The sequence below is a fragment of the Prionailurus bengalensis genome, chromosome E2 (genome assembly GCF_016509475.1).
Source record: "Prionailurus bengalensis isolate Pbe53 chromosome E2, Fcat_Pben_1.1_paternal_pri, whole genome shotgun sequence".
NCBI classification, from domain to species: domain Eukaryota; kingdom Metazoa; phylum Chordata; class Mammalia; order Carnivora; family Felidae; genus Prionailurus; species Prionailurus bengalensis.
Genome location: NC_057352.1, coordinates 28,556,069 through 28,572,611, shown reverse-complemented (window position 1 = coordinate 28,572,611; position 16,543 = coordinate 28,556,069). Strand labels below are relative to the sequence as shown.

At 40.3% G+C, this 16,543-nt stretch overlaps 1 protein-coding gene across 4 annotated transcripts in view; it reads right to left on the bottom strand.

The window, feature by feature from the left end:
- The window catches only part of HEATR3 (HEAT repeat containing 3), a 69,967-nt gene that overhangs the window by 14,327 nt on the left and 39,097 nt on the right, over positions 1-16,543 (bottom strand). For 3 of the 4 annotated variants that reach the window (XM_043599158.1, XM_043599160.1, XM_043599161.1), the window contains one exon: positions 15,181-16,004. The exons of the other annotated variant lie outside the window; for it this stretch is intronic. In XM_043599158.1, coding sequence (XP_043455093.1) covers positions 15,882-16,004 — 123 coding nt within the window. In that variant the 3' untranslated portion in view covers positions 15,181-15,881. Of the gene's footprint in view, positions 1-15,180; positions 16,005-16,543 lie in introns of those variants that run through there. 4 annotated transcript variants of the gene reach the window in all.

Here is a 16,543-nt window from a genome sequence, read left to right as displayed (position 1 = left end):
TAAGTAATCTTTGATATCTGCAAAAGGAAATTAATTTGATAACTGGAAATGAGAATTATCTTCTATCCTAAGGCGAGAAATCTAAGATAATCGCCTTGCACATTGACTAACGCTATTCCATGAATGGCTAATGCACAAAGCTATTACACACCCTGAATGTAAATTTATGAATTTATAAATCTCACACATGCACAATTTTCTCCCCTAAAACACAACTTTAATATATGCCTTGTGTTGCTTTGGGTTCTCCCAGAAGCAGACACTGAGCCAATGTGTCAAGTGCAAGCAATTTATGTGGCAGGTGATCCCAGGAGACATCAGCGTGGGAGAAGGGAAATCAGATAGCGAAGGGAAGGCAGCAATAAAGGTTTGTTTTCAAACAGGGTCCCAGTGTGAGCGACTAAGACTTAATCCTGCGGGAGAACTCTGGGATCTCAGAGCCACCCCACAGAGGGGGCAAGAGTGCTGGGTATTTATTTACACACTTCTTCCTGCCAGTCAATGATGGAGGGATTTTCTCAGGGTGGCGGGTCAGGGGGTGGGTGAGTTTCATCCACTCCTTACACTTCTGAGCTGTCATGTTGGGGCCAAGGAGGACCTAGGGGCCAAAGAAAGACCTCAGGCAAGGAAGTGGCAGGGGACTGGCAGCTGGAAGTCAGGCCAATGTGCACCAAAGGGGTAAGGATGTGTGCAAAGCAGCATTGCCACACCTTTCTTCCTGAAACTTCTAAGTAAACTTAATGGCCTCTTTTCTTCTTTTTCCCCCAGAATTTATTCCGCCGTCCATGTCATTACACAGATCACAGAGACTCACAGGTCTTTCATTCTCTACGGGGACTCTGCAAGCACCCCCCTCGCACAGACAGGGAGGAACAGGGACTTGCTCACCTCTTCATCTCTAGCAGGAAAGAGCATGGTGAGAGCTACAGGACACGTGGCTTCCAGATGCCTGGTGCTTTCTAAAGCCGTCTTTAAAAATCTAGAACACAGGAAGTTTTCTCAGGTTGCTGGTTGTCATTTTTCTTTCCAAATGTTAAAAGAAGAAATTTGGGACAATTTGGGGAATTAAAAATACGAAGTTCTTGGGGTGCCTGGCTGGCTCAGTCAGATGAGCGTCCGACTTCGGCCTAGGTCATGATCTCACGGCTCGTGGGTTCAAGCCCCACGTCAGGCTCTGTGCTGACAGCTCGGAGCCTGGAGCCTGCTTCAGATTCTGGGTCTCCCTCTCTCTCTGCCCCTCCCCTGCTCACGCTCTGTCTCTCTGTCTTTCAAAACTAATACATAAATATTTAAAAAATTTTTTTAAAATACAAAGTTCTAAATGTATATATGCCAGGGGCGCCTGGGTGGCTCAGTCGGTTATGTGTCCAACTCTTGATCTCGGCTCAGGTCATGATCTCACGTCATGGGATGGAGCCCTGAGTCGGGCTCTGTTCTATCAGCGTACAGCCTCCTTCAGACTCTCTTTCTCTCTGCTCCTCCCCTGCTCACGCATGCTCTCGAAATAAATAAGTAAACACACAAAAAAATAAATGTATATGTCAAATGGTTTTAAGTACTAAAGAAGAAAAATACATCAGAGAAAGGGTGTATATATATATATTATTTTTCTTTTTACCCTTTAGCAATTCAAACTCTAGGATCTTGTGCCCAGTCATACAAGTAATAGAATATTCACTGCAGCATTATCTGTAGTAGCAAAAGACTAGAAACAATCTAGATATCCATCTACTTAAGAACATTTGTATAGCATTTAACATGTTAGGCACTTTTCTGTGTCTTACAAATATTCACTCACTCAGCCCTCAACAACAAACCTGTTCAGTGGCACTGTCATTATTCATTATTACCTTTTTCAGATGAGAGAACTGAGGTGCAGAAATTAAGTCATTTGTCCAAGTTTACACAGTGAGAAGGGGGTAGAGTCAGGATTGGAGCCCACACTGTCTGGCTCCAGAGTCTAATCGTTTAGATTAGAGATCAGGGCTGGCTTCCTCTCTAAGACAAGACTAAATTATGGTTCCAACCCTTCAATGGAATTCTATAGAGCTGCCAAAAAGAATGAGGGCAGTTCTGTACATGTTGATACAGAAAGATCTCTAAGATATTAACTAACAGCATCAAGGTATTGAACAGTGTGAAGAGTAAGCTACCATTCGCATTCCAAAACAAGAGAAGAACAAATATATGTCCTTTGTTATGCGAAGAGAATTTCTGGAAGGCTGAATGCAAAACCAGTAGGGGTACCTTTGGGGGAGGAAATGGAAGACACAAAAATTTTTCACGGACTTTTCTGGCATTAATTATTCATCAGATACATGTAAACCTGTTTTATGATATGTATGTTAAATATAACGTTAAAAAATTAAAGGAGGGGCACCTGGGTAGCTCAGTCAGTTAAGCATCCGACTCTTAGTTAGGTCATGATCTCACTGTTCCTGGGATCAAGCCCTGCATGGGGCTCCATGTTGTCAGCACAGAGCCTGCTTGGGATTCTCTCTTTCTCCCTCTCTCTCTCTGCCCCTCTCCCACTATTGCTCTCTTTCTCTCTCAAAATAAATAAATAAACTTTAAAAGCATAATAAAAAAATAAAACTTATTTTTAAAAATTTAAAGGAATTATAACTTCTTTCAATAGAGCAATGGGAAAAGGTCATGTTTTGAATTTTCCAGAACTTATTCTACCTTATAATTCAACGTGACAGACCAAAAGTGAAAACTTCCATATCATTCATATGGCTTTAAATTTTGGAGGAAGGGGATGGTTTATCAGGATATTTTATTGAACTGTGAGATGCATTAAATTCATGTGCAAATTTTAGTGAAAATAATTGCATAATATAGTTGATTTTGTTATTAGAGTGTGTAATGTTTTAAACACTGAGACAATTTTAAACATTTTCTGACTTTGTACACTGATGTTTGTAATAAAAAAGGAAAGGGGTGCCTGGGTGGCTCAGTCGGTTGAGAGTCTGACTTTGGCTCAGGTCATGATCTCATAGTTTGTGAGTTCGAGCCCCGCATCTGGCTCTGTGCTGACAGCTCAGAGCCTGGAGCTTGCTTCACATTCTGTGTCTTCTCCTCTTTCTCTGCCCCTTCCCTGCTCATGCTCTGTCTCTGTCTCTCAAAAATGAATACACATTAAAAAAAATTTTTTTTAAAGAAACAAAAAAGGAAAAAAGTTAGGCAATGATTTCAAACAGTTTTGTAAAATCATTTCAGCTCCGTGTCCTGTACCTGTTCTACTGTCTGTAATTTAAAATCTGGTGGCCCTAAAAATGATCCACTATTCCAATTAGTTCAATAGCATTCATTAAAAAAATTCTTAATTTCTTTTGATTTTACTTGAATAACTTTGTCTTTTATGTTAAATAAACTCCAGAAATTGGTCCCTATAAATGAGAGTAGCAAAGTGTTTTTCCTGATTTCATACTAAATGGAAGTAATTAAAGAAGCTCCTTTATTCAAAAGAATTTGTTCTTTACATGGACAGGCATATATCGCTGAAAATGTTAAAATTTTAGGGCAGCTGTGTTCTCAAAATTAGGATCCCTATATAAGATTAGGGAGGATAAAAATACATTTAAGCAAATACTGGAAACCACTTGCTTATAATTTCTCACTCTGCATAGAAAAAGCATAACTCAATTTAATTCTGTTCATTAAATTAAGAAAATGCTCAATTAAGTGAACCAAAATAGTTTCAATTAAAGATACAAATTTCTCTAATAGGGCAAAATTTGAGAATCTTCTACTATATAAAGACATAACATTTTTTTGGTTAGATAGTAAAACTAAGGTGAACTTTTTTTTTTTCTTAACTAAGGGAACTTTTAACTAGAAAAAGCATATAACCCAAGACCCGGAAACTCTCAATGCTTCTTACCAACAGAAGTAGTAAATGGGTTATGAGCATGGGGGGAAAAAAAACAACATCCTTAAAAAGGAAATTAAAATTTTCTAGGCAAATTCTTTCTCAACTCAAACTACAGGTATGTTCTACCACACTTGGGCCTTAGTTTCCCATCTCAAGAAATAGACCATTATATGAATAGTTCCAGAAGCTAGAAACCAGGTGTCCACTTGGGATTTTTTTTTTTAAGTGTATTTATTTTTGAGAGAGAAACATGTGCTCACGTGGCGAGGGTAGGGGAAGTAGAGGAAGAGAGAAGGGGAGGGGCAGAGAGAGAGGGAAAGAGAGAGAATCCCAAGCAGGCTCCACACTCTCAGCGCAGAGCCCAATGTGGGGCTTGAACCTATGAACAGTGAGGTCATGTCCTGAGGTGAAATCAAGAGTTGGACCCTTAACTGACTGAGCCACCCAGCCACAGGATTTTCTTTTGCTCTATCGTCCACATCCAATGCATCACCAATTCATTCATTCTTTCATTCACTGAGAGTAAATGAGCAATGGTGACTCCAACCCTCAGCTGCCGGCTGGTCTCTTTTTGCCCTTGACAAATCCCCCTGAAGACTCCCCGCCGCACCAGCTTCACTTCCCCATCTTCCTCAAATCTGACTTCAGACCTGGAATCACTTTGTAGAGACAGCTGTTGCTAATATCACCAGTGACATCCATGTCCCTCAACAGTGGGACCTTCTTCATCTCTCCTCTCAGTGGACCTTAATCCATATTCCACATGATTGGCTCTGTCCACATTCTGAAAGCAATCTTGTGGCTTCCCTGCCTTTTCACTCTTCGGATTTTCTCCTACCTCTTAAGTTATTCCTTCTGTGTTTCTCTTCAGGTTCATCCTCCAACCAGGGCATCTTCAAGTCTTGGTCTCAGTCCTCCTTTTCTCTTTTTACCTCTTTCTAGACTAGCAGTTCTCAAAGTGTGTTCCACAGATCCTTTTAAGGGTCCCACAAGGTCATAACTATTTTTGCAAAATATAAAAATGTAACTGCCCTTTAAAAAAATTTTTTTAATGTTTATTCTGAGACAGAGAGAGTGTGAGTGGGGGAGGGGCAGAGAAAGAGGGAGACACAGAACCCAAAGCAGGCTCCAGGCTCTGAGCCATTAGCACAGAGCCCGACACAGGGCTCAAGCCCATGAACCATGAGATCATGACCTGAGCTAAAGTCAGACACTCAACCAACCGAACCACCCAGGCACCCCAATTTTTAAAGATTTTTAAGTAATCTCTATACTCAATGTGGGGCTCGAACTTACAACCCTGAGGTCTAGAGTCGCATGCTCCACTGACTGAACCAGCCAAGGGCCCCATGACTTGCCTTTTTTGCTGTGTTGACATATTGATCTGTAGACACAAAAGCAAGGGCTCATAAAACTGCTTATGACTACTATGAATCAAGGCATTGGCACCAACTCTACTAATAGTAATTGTATTCTTCCCTATCATGCACTTACAGAAAAAAAGAGGCAGCTGTACTTAAGAATGTGCTTGATGCTGTATGTTAAGCATACTGAAATTTTATTTATTTTTAATGTTTATTTATTTATTTTGAGAGAGAGTGAGAGTGTGCATGCCAGAGCAGGGGAGGGGCAGAGAGAGAGGGAGAGAGAATCCCAAGCAGGCTCCACAATGTCAGCACACAGCCCAATGCTCAGCTTGATCCCAATGAACCGTAAGATTGACTCAAGCCAAAATCGTGAGTTGGATGCTCAGCTGACTGAGCCACCCAGGCACTCCAGTAGACTGTAATTTTTTAAAATGTGCTTAATGAATTAGTAAAAAGTATTAATTTTATTAAGCCTTGACTCTTGAATACATCTCTTTCCATATAGATTTCAGTTTTTCTAGCACTTTTACTAAAAGGACCATTATTTCTCTATTGAATTAATCTGGCACCTTAGTGGAAAAGCTTTTGGCCATATAATTATCGGTCTGTTTCTGGACTTTCAATTTTATTCCAATGATCTTTATGTCTTTCCTTATGACAATATTGTACTGTCTCAATCACTATAGCTTTACAATAAGTTTTAAAATCAGGTAGTAGAAGTTCTCCAAATTTGTTCACCTTTTAAAATGTTGTTTTCGGGGTGCCTGGGTGGCTCAGTCGGTTAAGCGTCCGACTTCGGCTCAGGTCATGATCTCGCGGTTCGTGAGTTCAAGCCCCGCGTCAGGCTCTGTGCTGATGGCTCGGAGCCTGGAGCCTGTTTCGGATTCTGTGTCTCCCTCTCTCTCTGACCCTCCCCTGTTCATGCTCTGTCTCTCTCTGTCTCAAAAATAAATAAACGTTAAAAAAAATAAAATAAAATAAAATAAAATGTTGTTTTGGATATTCTAAGTCCTTTGCATTTCCACATAAATTTTATTTTTTTAATTTAAGTTTTTTTAATGTTTATTTTTTTAATGTTTATTATTAATGTTCTGTGTCTCCCTCTTTCTCTGCCCCTCCCCCACTCACACTCTCTCTGTCTCAGAATAAACATTAAAAAAAATTTTTTAAAGGGCAGTTACATTTTTATATTTTGCAAAAATAGTTATGACCTTGTGGGACCCTTAAAAGGATCTGTGGAACACACTTTGAGAACTGCTAGTCTAGAAAGAGGTAAAAAGAGAAAAGGAGGACTGAGACCAAGACTTGAAGATGCCCTGGTTGGAGGATGAACCTGAAGAGAAACACAGAGATAACTAGAGAGAGAGGTAGGGAGGGAGGGAGGGAGAGAGAGAGATATCAAGTGGGAGAGGGGCAGAGAGAGAGGGGGAGACACAGAATCCGAAGCAGGCTCCAGGCTCTGAGCTGTCAACACAGAGCCCAACGCAGGACTCGAACTCATGAGCCATGAGATCATGACCTAAACTGAAGTCAGATGCTCAACTGACCGAGCCACCCAGGTGCCCCTCCACATAAATTTTAGAGTCAGGTTGTCAATTTCTACAGAAAAGCTTGCTGAGACATTGATTGGGATTGCCTTGAAGCTATACAGCAGTTTGGGGAGAGATGTCATCTTCCAATCCATGCACTTTTTCCATTCATGTAGGTTTTCTTTAACATCTCTCAACCATGTTTTGTAGTTTTCAATGTACATCTATTACGTATCTTCTATAAATGTATTCCTTCATACATTTTTGGATGCTAACACAAATACGATTATTACCTGAATTTCCTTTTTGGATTCTTCATTGCTAGTATATAGAAATACAACGGACTTTTTAATGTTGATCCTGTATCCTGTGATCTTACTAAGTTTACTAATTCTAGTAGCTTTTTTGTATGTTCTTAAGAATTTTCTAAATACATGACAACTGCAAATAAAGTCAGTCTTGCTTCTTCCTAATACATATTCCTTTTACTTATCTTTTTTTTTTCCTTTATTACACTGGTTAGGATTTCCAGTATAATATTGGATATAAGTGGTCAGAATGAAAATCCTTGCCACATTTCTGATCTTAGGCAAAAATAATTCAATCTTTCACCATTGAGTATGACATCAGCTGTAGGGTTTTTGTAGATGTTATTTAAATGGTTAAGAAAGTCTTCTACTGCTAGTTTGCTAAGAGTGTTAGATTTTTTTTTTCAAATGCTTTTTTTTTTCATCTATTAAGAGGGTCATATGGTTTCCACTTCCATTCTGTACAAATAACAGAAAATGTGAATCAACTGGTTTAAACCATAATGACTTTTTTATCTTATAAAAAATCCAGTGAAGGGGGTGATTAACTCCCTTCTGTGGCTGAAAGATGGCCCCAGTAAGTGCTGCTTTTGTGTTCAATCGTTTGCAACATGTTGTTCTGATTGAAGTATAGGAGGAAAATCTCGACTCACAGAGATATGATTAATATAAGCCAACCACAGTAATTCCATCCCCTTATCAGTGGTAGAAGCAGAAAGAGGTATTTGACCCAATTCTGCCTGCTGACATGTGAGGATACAACAGACTGGCTACATGCTGACCAATTCTGGCTCCTCTTTTGGGGCACAGACTAAGACTCCATTTCTCAGCCTCCTATGCTGTTAGGTTAGGGTGGGGAACTGGTTTTGGCCAATGCAATGTGGGCAAAAATAATAGTTGCCACGTTGGGGCTTAGCCCTAAAATGCAAGTGAGATCCTTAGGTCACTCTCTCCTTAGTCACCCATAAGGCTAAAAGAAAATGACTCCAATATCGTGGAAGCATGTAAAAGAAGGATCCTAGATTCCCAAGAGAGCCACCCAGCTTGCACAGAACGGGAATGTGAGTGGGAAACAAATTTTTATTGTGTTGGGCCACATGGTCATTGGGATTGTTTGTTACAGCATATAACATCAAGTGCTATGGCTGATACAGAGGGGAGGTTTGCTGCGGGGGGTTCTGGGACAAGTATTCAGCCCTTAAAGAGACAAAACAAGGAGAAAGTCCCTTTCCTGGCTCTGGACACTGATGTCTCCAGCCGTCTTCCAACCACAAAAGGGAGCTACCCTGTATGCTGAAGGAGGAAGAAAAAAATGGGGAAAGAGACTGGAGATCTGATGATGCCAATGAGCTTCTGAATCAACCAGCCCTCACTGGATTTTAAGTGAGATAGTAAGCTCACTACAATTTAAGACAGTAGATCCATGTTTTCTGTTGTTTACACTCAAAAACATCTTATCTGATACAGTAACAGAATAAACTCATCAGTTTTCCTCCAGCCTACTCCTCTTCTGGTGTTTCCTACTTTGGTGAAGGGTAACACCATCCAACAAGTTACATAAGCCAGAAACTTGAGTCAACCTTGATGCCTTCCTCCATCTTGCTGTTTTCCCCCTTGTATCTAATCCATTACCACCTGCTGTTGTAACTTTCTACTTCATCAACACCACCCTGATCAGAACCAACACCACCTATTTCCCAGACCACCCCAGTAACCTCCTGGCTGGTCTACCTGTTTCTCTCTGGCTCACCTCTAATCTTTTCTTCACTTCGTAGCCAGAGCAGAGGTTTCCAAGATTGTAGTGTGATCATATCATCCCTCTTCTCTATCCGTTTCTGCTGAAAAGTATTTGAAGGACTTTATTTTCCCATTTGCTTGTAAGATAAAGATGCGACATCTTAAAAAACCCTGGCAGTCTGGTCCCCACCTGCCTCACTGGTCATACCCAGCAAGGAACACCCACCACAGGGGAGCTTCTACTGGCCCCTTATCCTTGTCTCACTCTCTCTAGCCCCAGGATCTTTGTACATGCTGTTCTCTCTTCCTGGAAACTATTCTCCCTGCTTTTTCTCTTAGTTAACTGCTTCTATTGTTTCTCAGGAAAGTCTTCCCTGGTGTCCCATGTAGCTTCGTAGCATCAGGTACCCTCCCCCTTGGTAGCATTTGTCATATCCGTAATTTTACATAGATTGTATGTCTCCTACTAGCCCTTAACCTCTGCGAGACAAGGGCTATATTTGTTTACCTTGGTGTCCTCGGTATCTAGCAGAATGCCCAGCACACAGTTAGGAACTTCAATAAATCTGAACAAGAATGAAATGCTCTTAGGGCACCTGGGTGGCTCAGTTGGCTCAGTCGGTTGAGCATCCGACCTTGGCTCAGGTCCTGATCTCGTGGTTCATGAGTTCAAGCCCCACATCGGGCTCACTGCTGTCAGCCTGTCAGCACAGAGCCTGCTTCGGATCCTCGTCCCCCTCTCTGCCCCTCCCCTGCCTGCACTCTTCCAAAAAATAAATTTAAAAAGAAATTAAAAATGAAGTGCTTTATGAAGAAAGGGTAAACACTCTTAGTGTCTAGAATAGTGACCTCTGATCTTGTCTAAAGGGTTAGAGAAAGTTTCCCTATGGAATTGCTAATCAAACTGAGTTTTTGTTTGTTTGTTTTTAAGATTTTATTTGTAAGTAATCTCTACACCCCACATGGGGCTCCAACTCACAAGCCTGAGATCAAGAGTCGAGTGTTCTACTGACTGGGCCAGCCAGGCACCCCTGGGAGTTCTGAAGGACGATTAGATAACTAGATGAAAGGGGAGAGGGGGAGGGGGCCTGGGGCAAGGAGGAAGAAGCCCGGTAGTGGGTATGCATATACATGCTCACACAAATGAGTAAAGGACAGAATGGCTGAAGCTTAGAGTGAGGCAGAGAGCAGAACAGGAGACCAGAGGGTCAAGCAGGACCAGGCTATGCAAGGAGTTATGGGTAGGATAATCCTATAATTTAATGTCTAAACTGGAGTACTTTTCAGCCTTTTAAATATTCATTTTCTAAGTTTTTATTTTAATATAATTTCAAACAACGAGAAGTTGCAAGGATAGTTCAGAGAAGTCCATGTACCCTCTCCCGATTTACTGTTTACCTTTTGTCCATTCGCTTCGTGATTCTCTCTACATTTATATATAAATGATTATTTTTCGGGATCACTGGAGAGTAAGTCAAGGGACATCCTGCCCCTTTACAAGGACATTCTCTTTCATGACTACAGTGATAGAAACAGGGAATCTAACACTGATAAAACGCTATCATCTACTCCACATCGCAAGTTGGACATGGTCAGTTGTCTCAGTCCATTATAGCTCTTTCTATCCTGGTCCCATCCCCAATTCTAGATCTCACAGTGTCTCATCAATTTATTTTAATCTTCATCCAGGGCCGTTTTGGCAGTCAAATACAGTGCCATCAATAATTATGCTGGGGGACGCCTGGGTGGCTCAGTCGGTTAAACATCTGACTTCAGCTCAGGTCATGGTCTTGCGGTTCGTGGGTTCGAACCCCACATCTGGCTCTGCGTTGTGGGCAGTGCAGAGCCTGCTTGGAATTCTCTCTCTTTCCCTCTCTCTCTGCCCCTCCCTGACTCACGCTTGCTTTCTCTCTCAAAAAAGTAGGTAAAAAATAAAGACTTTAAAAAAATAATAATTATGCTGGTCTGACAGGCACAATCCTAGTCAGGCAAACCTGGCCGTGTGGTCATGCTACTTGCAGGATATAGCAAAGGATTTGAAACTTTGTATCTTGTGAGTAAATGAGTACACATAAAAGCAAGTGAGAAACTTGAGTTACTTCATGTTTCAACTACTTTCACTTCATTCATTGGGAAGAAAAACTAAAATGGTGGTAAATATCTGTGTAATATTTATTAAGAAACAATTGTATCTAGAGTTGCTCAGAATACCTTCTAACTTAAACCTTGAAGAGTAACCAACTGCAGTACAAAATTGCAATTCTCAACCTGATGCCCATAAATCAGGTAAATAAATCAAATAAATCAAATAAATCCCAAAACACTCTGAACCCCTAAGCAAAATATAAAGGTATGCGCATGTGGTGATTTCAAAATATGTCTACTGGGGCAGCCAGCTGGCTCAGTCGGTAGACCATGTGACTCGATCTTGGGGTTGTAGGTCCAAGCCCCACATCAGGGGTAGAGATTACTTAAAAATAAAATACTTTGAATACGTACAAATAAAAAACTTTGAAAAAAAATATGTCTACATCTAACAATTCTTTAATACATCTCACTTCAAGAAGTGCAACTTAGGGGTGCCTGGGTGGCTCAGCTGGTTAAGCATCTGACTCTTGATTTTGGCTCAGGTCATGATCTCATGGTCTGTGCGTTCAAGCCCCGCATTGGGCTCTGTGCTGACAGTGCAGAGCCTGCTTGGGATTCTGTCTCCCTCTCCCTCTGCCCCTCCCCCGCTGGCGCACCAGCTCTGTCTCTCTCTCTCTGCCTCAAAAATCAATAAACATTAAAAAAAAATTTTTTTTTTAAAGCGCAACTTAATTTTCCTCTACGTGAGCATGGATTGGACTTAGTGACTTAACAAATAAAAATGTGGCAAAAGAGACGATGTCACTTGTGAGACTAGCTTTCTCCTCCTCTCTCTTGGAACACTGACACTGGGGGCAGCCAGGTGCTATGTCATGATGACACTCACAGTGAAGAATGAGGCCTCCTGCCAACAGCCATGTGAGTGAGCCACCTTGGAAGAAATCTTCCAGCACCCGTCAAGACTTCAGTTGACTGCAGCCATGGCCAGCATCTTTGCTGCAAGCTCGTGAGACCCTGAGGAAGAAACACCCAGCTAAGTGGCTCCTGAATTCCTGGCCCACAGAAACTAAGAGATAATAAATTTCATTATTTTAAGCTACCAATTTCAGGGTAACTTGTTACACAAAAGATAATTAATGCAGTGCATCTAGTTGAGGAGTCTATGATTTTCATCAGATTCTAAGTGAAATTAATGACCTGAAAAAGGGTGAGAATTATTACTGTAAAACCAGTACTAGATTTCTAAGTCTTTGGTCCTCATCCCAGAGTTTCTATGGGCTTATGTATGTATTTATTTATTTTCCTATGAGTTTATTTTGTATACAATTTGGGATTAGGTTCGACAAATAAGAAGATTAAACTCTCCAAACCACCGGAAGACTCAAAAGAATGTTTAAAAATGCTGTCTCGAGAACAGGCAGAGAAAAGCAAACCTTACCCCAACCTATCAAACTAAGATCTAACAGAACATCTAATAGAAATGAAGTAGTTTTCATTTTCAAAAAGAAAAGGCTACCATTAGACCTAACGATGATTCTGACATAACAATACATTCATAAATTACTGTTACAGAAAAAAGCCAAGTTGTAGAACAGTATGTTCCCATTACAGAAACAATGTATTATTCGATGGATGTATAGATGGATATGTCCAGAAAAAGTTCTAGAAAATTACAGGCATTTTCCGGCTATATGCAGCAAAAATTCATCGTGGCTATCAAAAAAATAAAGTTTACTATAAAATTCTAGGGTAGGTCACAAAATTGACAAGAGGGGAGGCAGATCAGGGTCTATAAGTGGACAGTAAATACAGGCACAGGGCACAATGGACCCAGTGCAGTCATAAGGATGGTCTAATAAGCTGCCCCAGAAAAGAAGACCCCATTTGTCCACAGGCTTCACAACTTTCCAAGTCCTATGGTGGAATCATCCAAGAGGCCAAGAATTTCTTTGGTAACAGACAATCTATGAGTATCATGGTCTATTTAGAAGACTTAAAGCATTAATAGGACAGAAACAATGAAAAACTTTCTTTTGAAGGGACAGATGTATGGGCTACACATGTACTAGAAATCCATACTTCACAAAAATCAAATGGCACAGACAAGGAGTCTTCTGCTCAAAGTGGATATTTTAAAATACTATAGTATGATTTTATTATTGTTCCTGAAAATAAAGAATTTCTGGATATTGTGAAGTGAGTTGTAAAATTGCTCATGTCCTATCTATTGGCTAAATACAATCAAATATTGGTCCATGCAATTTCGAAAAGGCAGGAAGCCTCCAGCAGAACTGGGTGAACAGGAATGCCGAAAAGATAAGGGCCCTTCCCTATCCTGACAACTCAAAGGTACTTCTTCAAAAGGCTAAATAAAAGCAAGAGATAAAACTGCAAATAAAGAAATGTAATTAAAGGACTGTTATTTCAAAATCAATTCTATTTTAAAATAAAATAGGGCGCCTGGTGGCTCAGTCAGTTAAGCATCCGACTTCGGCTCAGGTCATGATCTCACAGTTCGTGAGTTTAAGCCTGCACCGGGCTCTGTGCTGACAGCTTAGAGCCTGGAGCCTGCTTCAGATTCTATGTCTCCCTCTCTCTCTGCTCCTCCCCTGATCATGCCCTGTCTCTCTCTCTCCTTTAAAAATAAATAAAAACATTTAAAAAGTTAAAATAAAATAAAATAAAATAATTTCCATCTTAAAGGTCCCCCCCCCCCAAAAAAAAGTTAAAAAAATGAGAAGTAAAGCAGTGATTTTCATTTCCTTTGGGCAAACATGCCATGGTAGGTTGAACACTTAAAAATATCTCCTAAAACAACAGATCTCACCTGAGTTTGTACTTCAACACTTAAAATAGTGCTCATTTCTACTGGACTATTCTGGATGATTTACAAATAAATATAGTTTGAAGTAGATTGTTTGAGGTGGCTGGGTGGCTCAGTCAGTTAAGCATCTGAGTCTTGATTTTGGCTCAGGTTGTGATCTCAGAGTCGTGGGATGGACCCCATGTTGGACTCTGCGCTGACAGCACGGGGCCTGTTTGGGATTCTCTATTTTTCCCTCCCCTGCTTGTGTGTGCGTGCATGTTCACTCTCTCTCCTCTCTCTCGAAACAAAAAAATATTAAAAATAAAGATTTTTTTCCCTATAGTCATACAGGAGAAAATGATAGTTTCTATTATACTGTGCCGTGAATAATTTTGCATGCTCTACTGAGCTATTATGTAAACAGAGCCACAAAGTATATTTAATCTTTTCCCATCTTTCCCTGTTGTTCAAATAGCAAAATTAAATGTAACGATATAAGCCAAACTACCAATGCCTTAGACTCTAAAACACTACCTCAAAAATGTATCTGTACATCTCATGTTCACTGCAGCATAATTTATGATAGCCAAGACATAGAAACAAGCTAAGTGTCCATCAATGAATAAAGAAAAAGTGTGTGTGTGTGTGTGTGTGTGTGTGTATGTGTGTTCACCCCCCGACACACACACAATGGAATACTACTCAGCCACAAGGAAAGCAATCCTGTCATTTGCAACAATATGTATGGACCTTGAGGACATTATGCTAAGTGAAATTAAGTTAGAGAAAATTAGTGTATGATCTCACATATATGAGGAATCAACAAAAAAACCTAAGCTCATAGATACAGAGAACATATTGGTGGTTGCCTGAAGTGTGTGTGGGGCGGGGGGGGGGGGGGGGGGGGGGCGGATGGCAATATGGGTGAAGGGAGACAAAGGTACAAACTTTCAGTTATAAGTCATGGGGATGTAATGTGACGGTGACAATAGCTATACTGTATTGTGTATTAGAAAGTTACTAAGAGAGTAAATCTTAAAGGTTCTCATCACAAGGAAAAAAATTGAAGTGTGTGAAGTGACAGATGTTACCTAGATGAGAAAGGTAAGCCCTACACTAGGTACTGGGCCTTTGAACAGGACAACTGAGATCAATTGTGGGGAAATTTCCAAATCTTCATCAACAACTCTTCTGATCAGGCAAATGAATGGACAATGGAGCTGGTCCAGAACCACCACCCCCCACCCCCCCACCCCCCGCCCTCAGACAATGATGTCACTGAAACTCCCCCATCCCCTGCTCCAGCTGTCACCCTATTAATGCAAGGACATTGAAGAGTAATGCTGGGGATTCCTGCTGTAAGTCTTTTTAATGTCTCACATACAGTCAAAGCAATATCCATTAGCAAGCAAACAACCCAGGAACAGGATTATCTGGTATCTTAAAAAAGACTTTGTAAGACACAAAGTTTTCAATTACCAAGTTATTTATTGAAAAATATTCTCTCCTAATTGATTCCATATCAAATTAAACAAGGAGTGATGTTACACAGCAGTAACTGATCAGCTCCATTTGTAGAGGATGACAATGGTCTCATTAATTCATTAGTATATTCTACTAAATAGTTGGAATACAAACTCAATCCACTCACTTCTTCGGAAAAGGTAAATGTAATTGCTTTACTTCACACCAAAATCCTTTTTAAAAGCTTGTCTTCATATTTAGTTAAAGATTCCTCTAATATAAAATGATACTTGGCTTCCTCACTCTGGCAGCACATATAAAATGATACTTGCTTTAAAGAGCATCCAAGCAATGCTTTGGATTTTCTCTTCCTGCAAAATTCAAGGAAAACATGATTGTTTGAAAGTTTCTTTGCTGCTGATGAAGAGCCACCTGAGATTCCTTTGTGTTTCTACTCTTCCCCTCTTCGTGTTTCCAGTGATTAAAACACGCAGGAAACATCACTTACAGAAACTAGAAATGCCACAGAGATCCCAGAGCTCAAAAGAGAGTTTCCGACAGGTTTTGAAGTTTTTGCAAACTTCAAACTAATGTACAGGATATGGGGATTTAAAAAATGACTTTTAGAAACACATACACTCAAAGGAAACCCTTCGGTACTTTTTAGCATTGAACACTTGGGGCAAGAACTGGTCTTTCAGTAGTTCAAGTAGTCAGTCTTTTCTCAACAGTTTCTTGGTAAGCGACAAACCTTCTCAAATTCATCTTCACATTGTCGAGAACACACAGCTGATCTGGACTGTATTTACCTCTCCCTTCTTTTCGTATCTGCCAAAAAATCATATGTGATTTGACATATATTACTAATTCCTTTAGATAAGATAGCATTTGATTTTGGGTGTATTTATTTTCAGAAAAAAAAAGCTGCTAGAATATGGTGATTCTCACTTTCCAAGGTAAAAGAATATAGTGTGTGAGCCATAAAGATAAAGTAAGATTATGCACCTTGTAAACAATAGTTACAAGAACGACTGAATTGTAGCGTTCCAAAGAATAAGGTTTATGGTATGTAAACTAGACCTCGCCTCCAGTCTAGAGCAGTGGTTCTGAAATTTTAGCATGCAACAGTATCATCTGGGAGCTTGTTAAAAAAACACAGGGCACCTGGGTGGCTCAGTCGGTTAAACGTTTGACTTAGGCTCAGGTCGTAATCTCATGGTTCAAGAGTTCAAGCCCCACACTGGGGTCTGCTTGGGATTCTTTCTGCTCCTCCCCAACTCAGGCGCATTCTCTACAAATACACACATACATACATAAAAACAAAAACAAAAACAGATGGGTGGGCCCATCCACAGTTTCTGATTTTC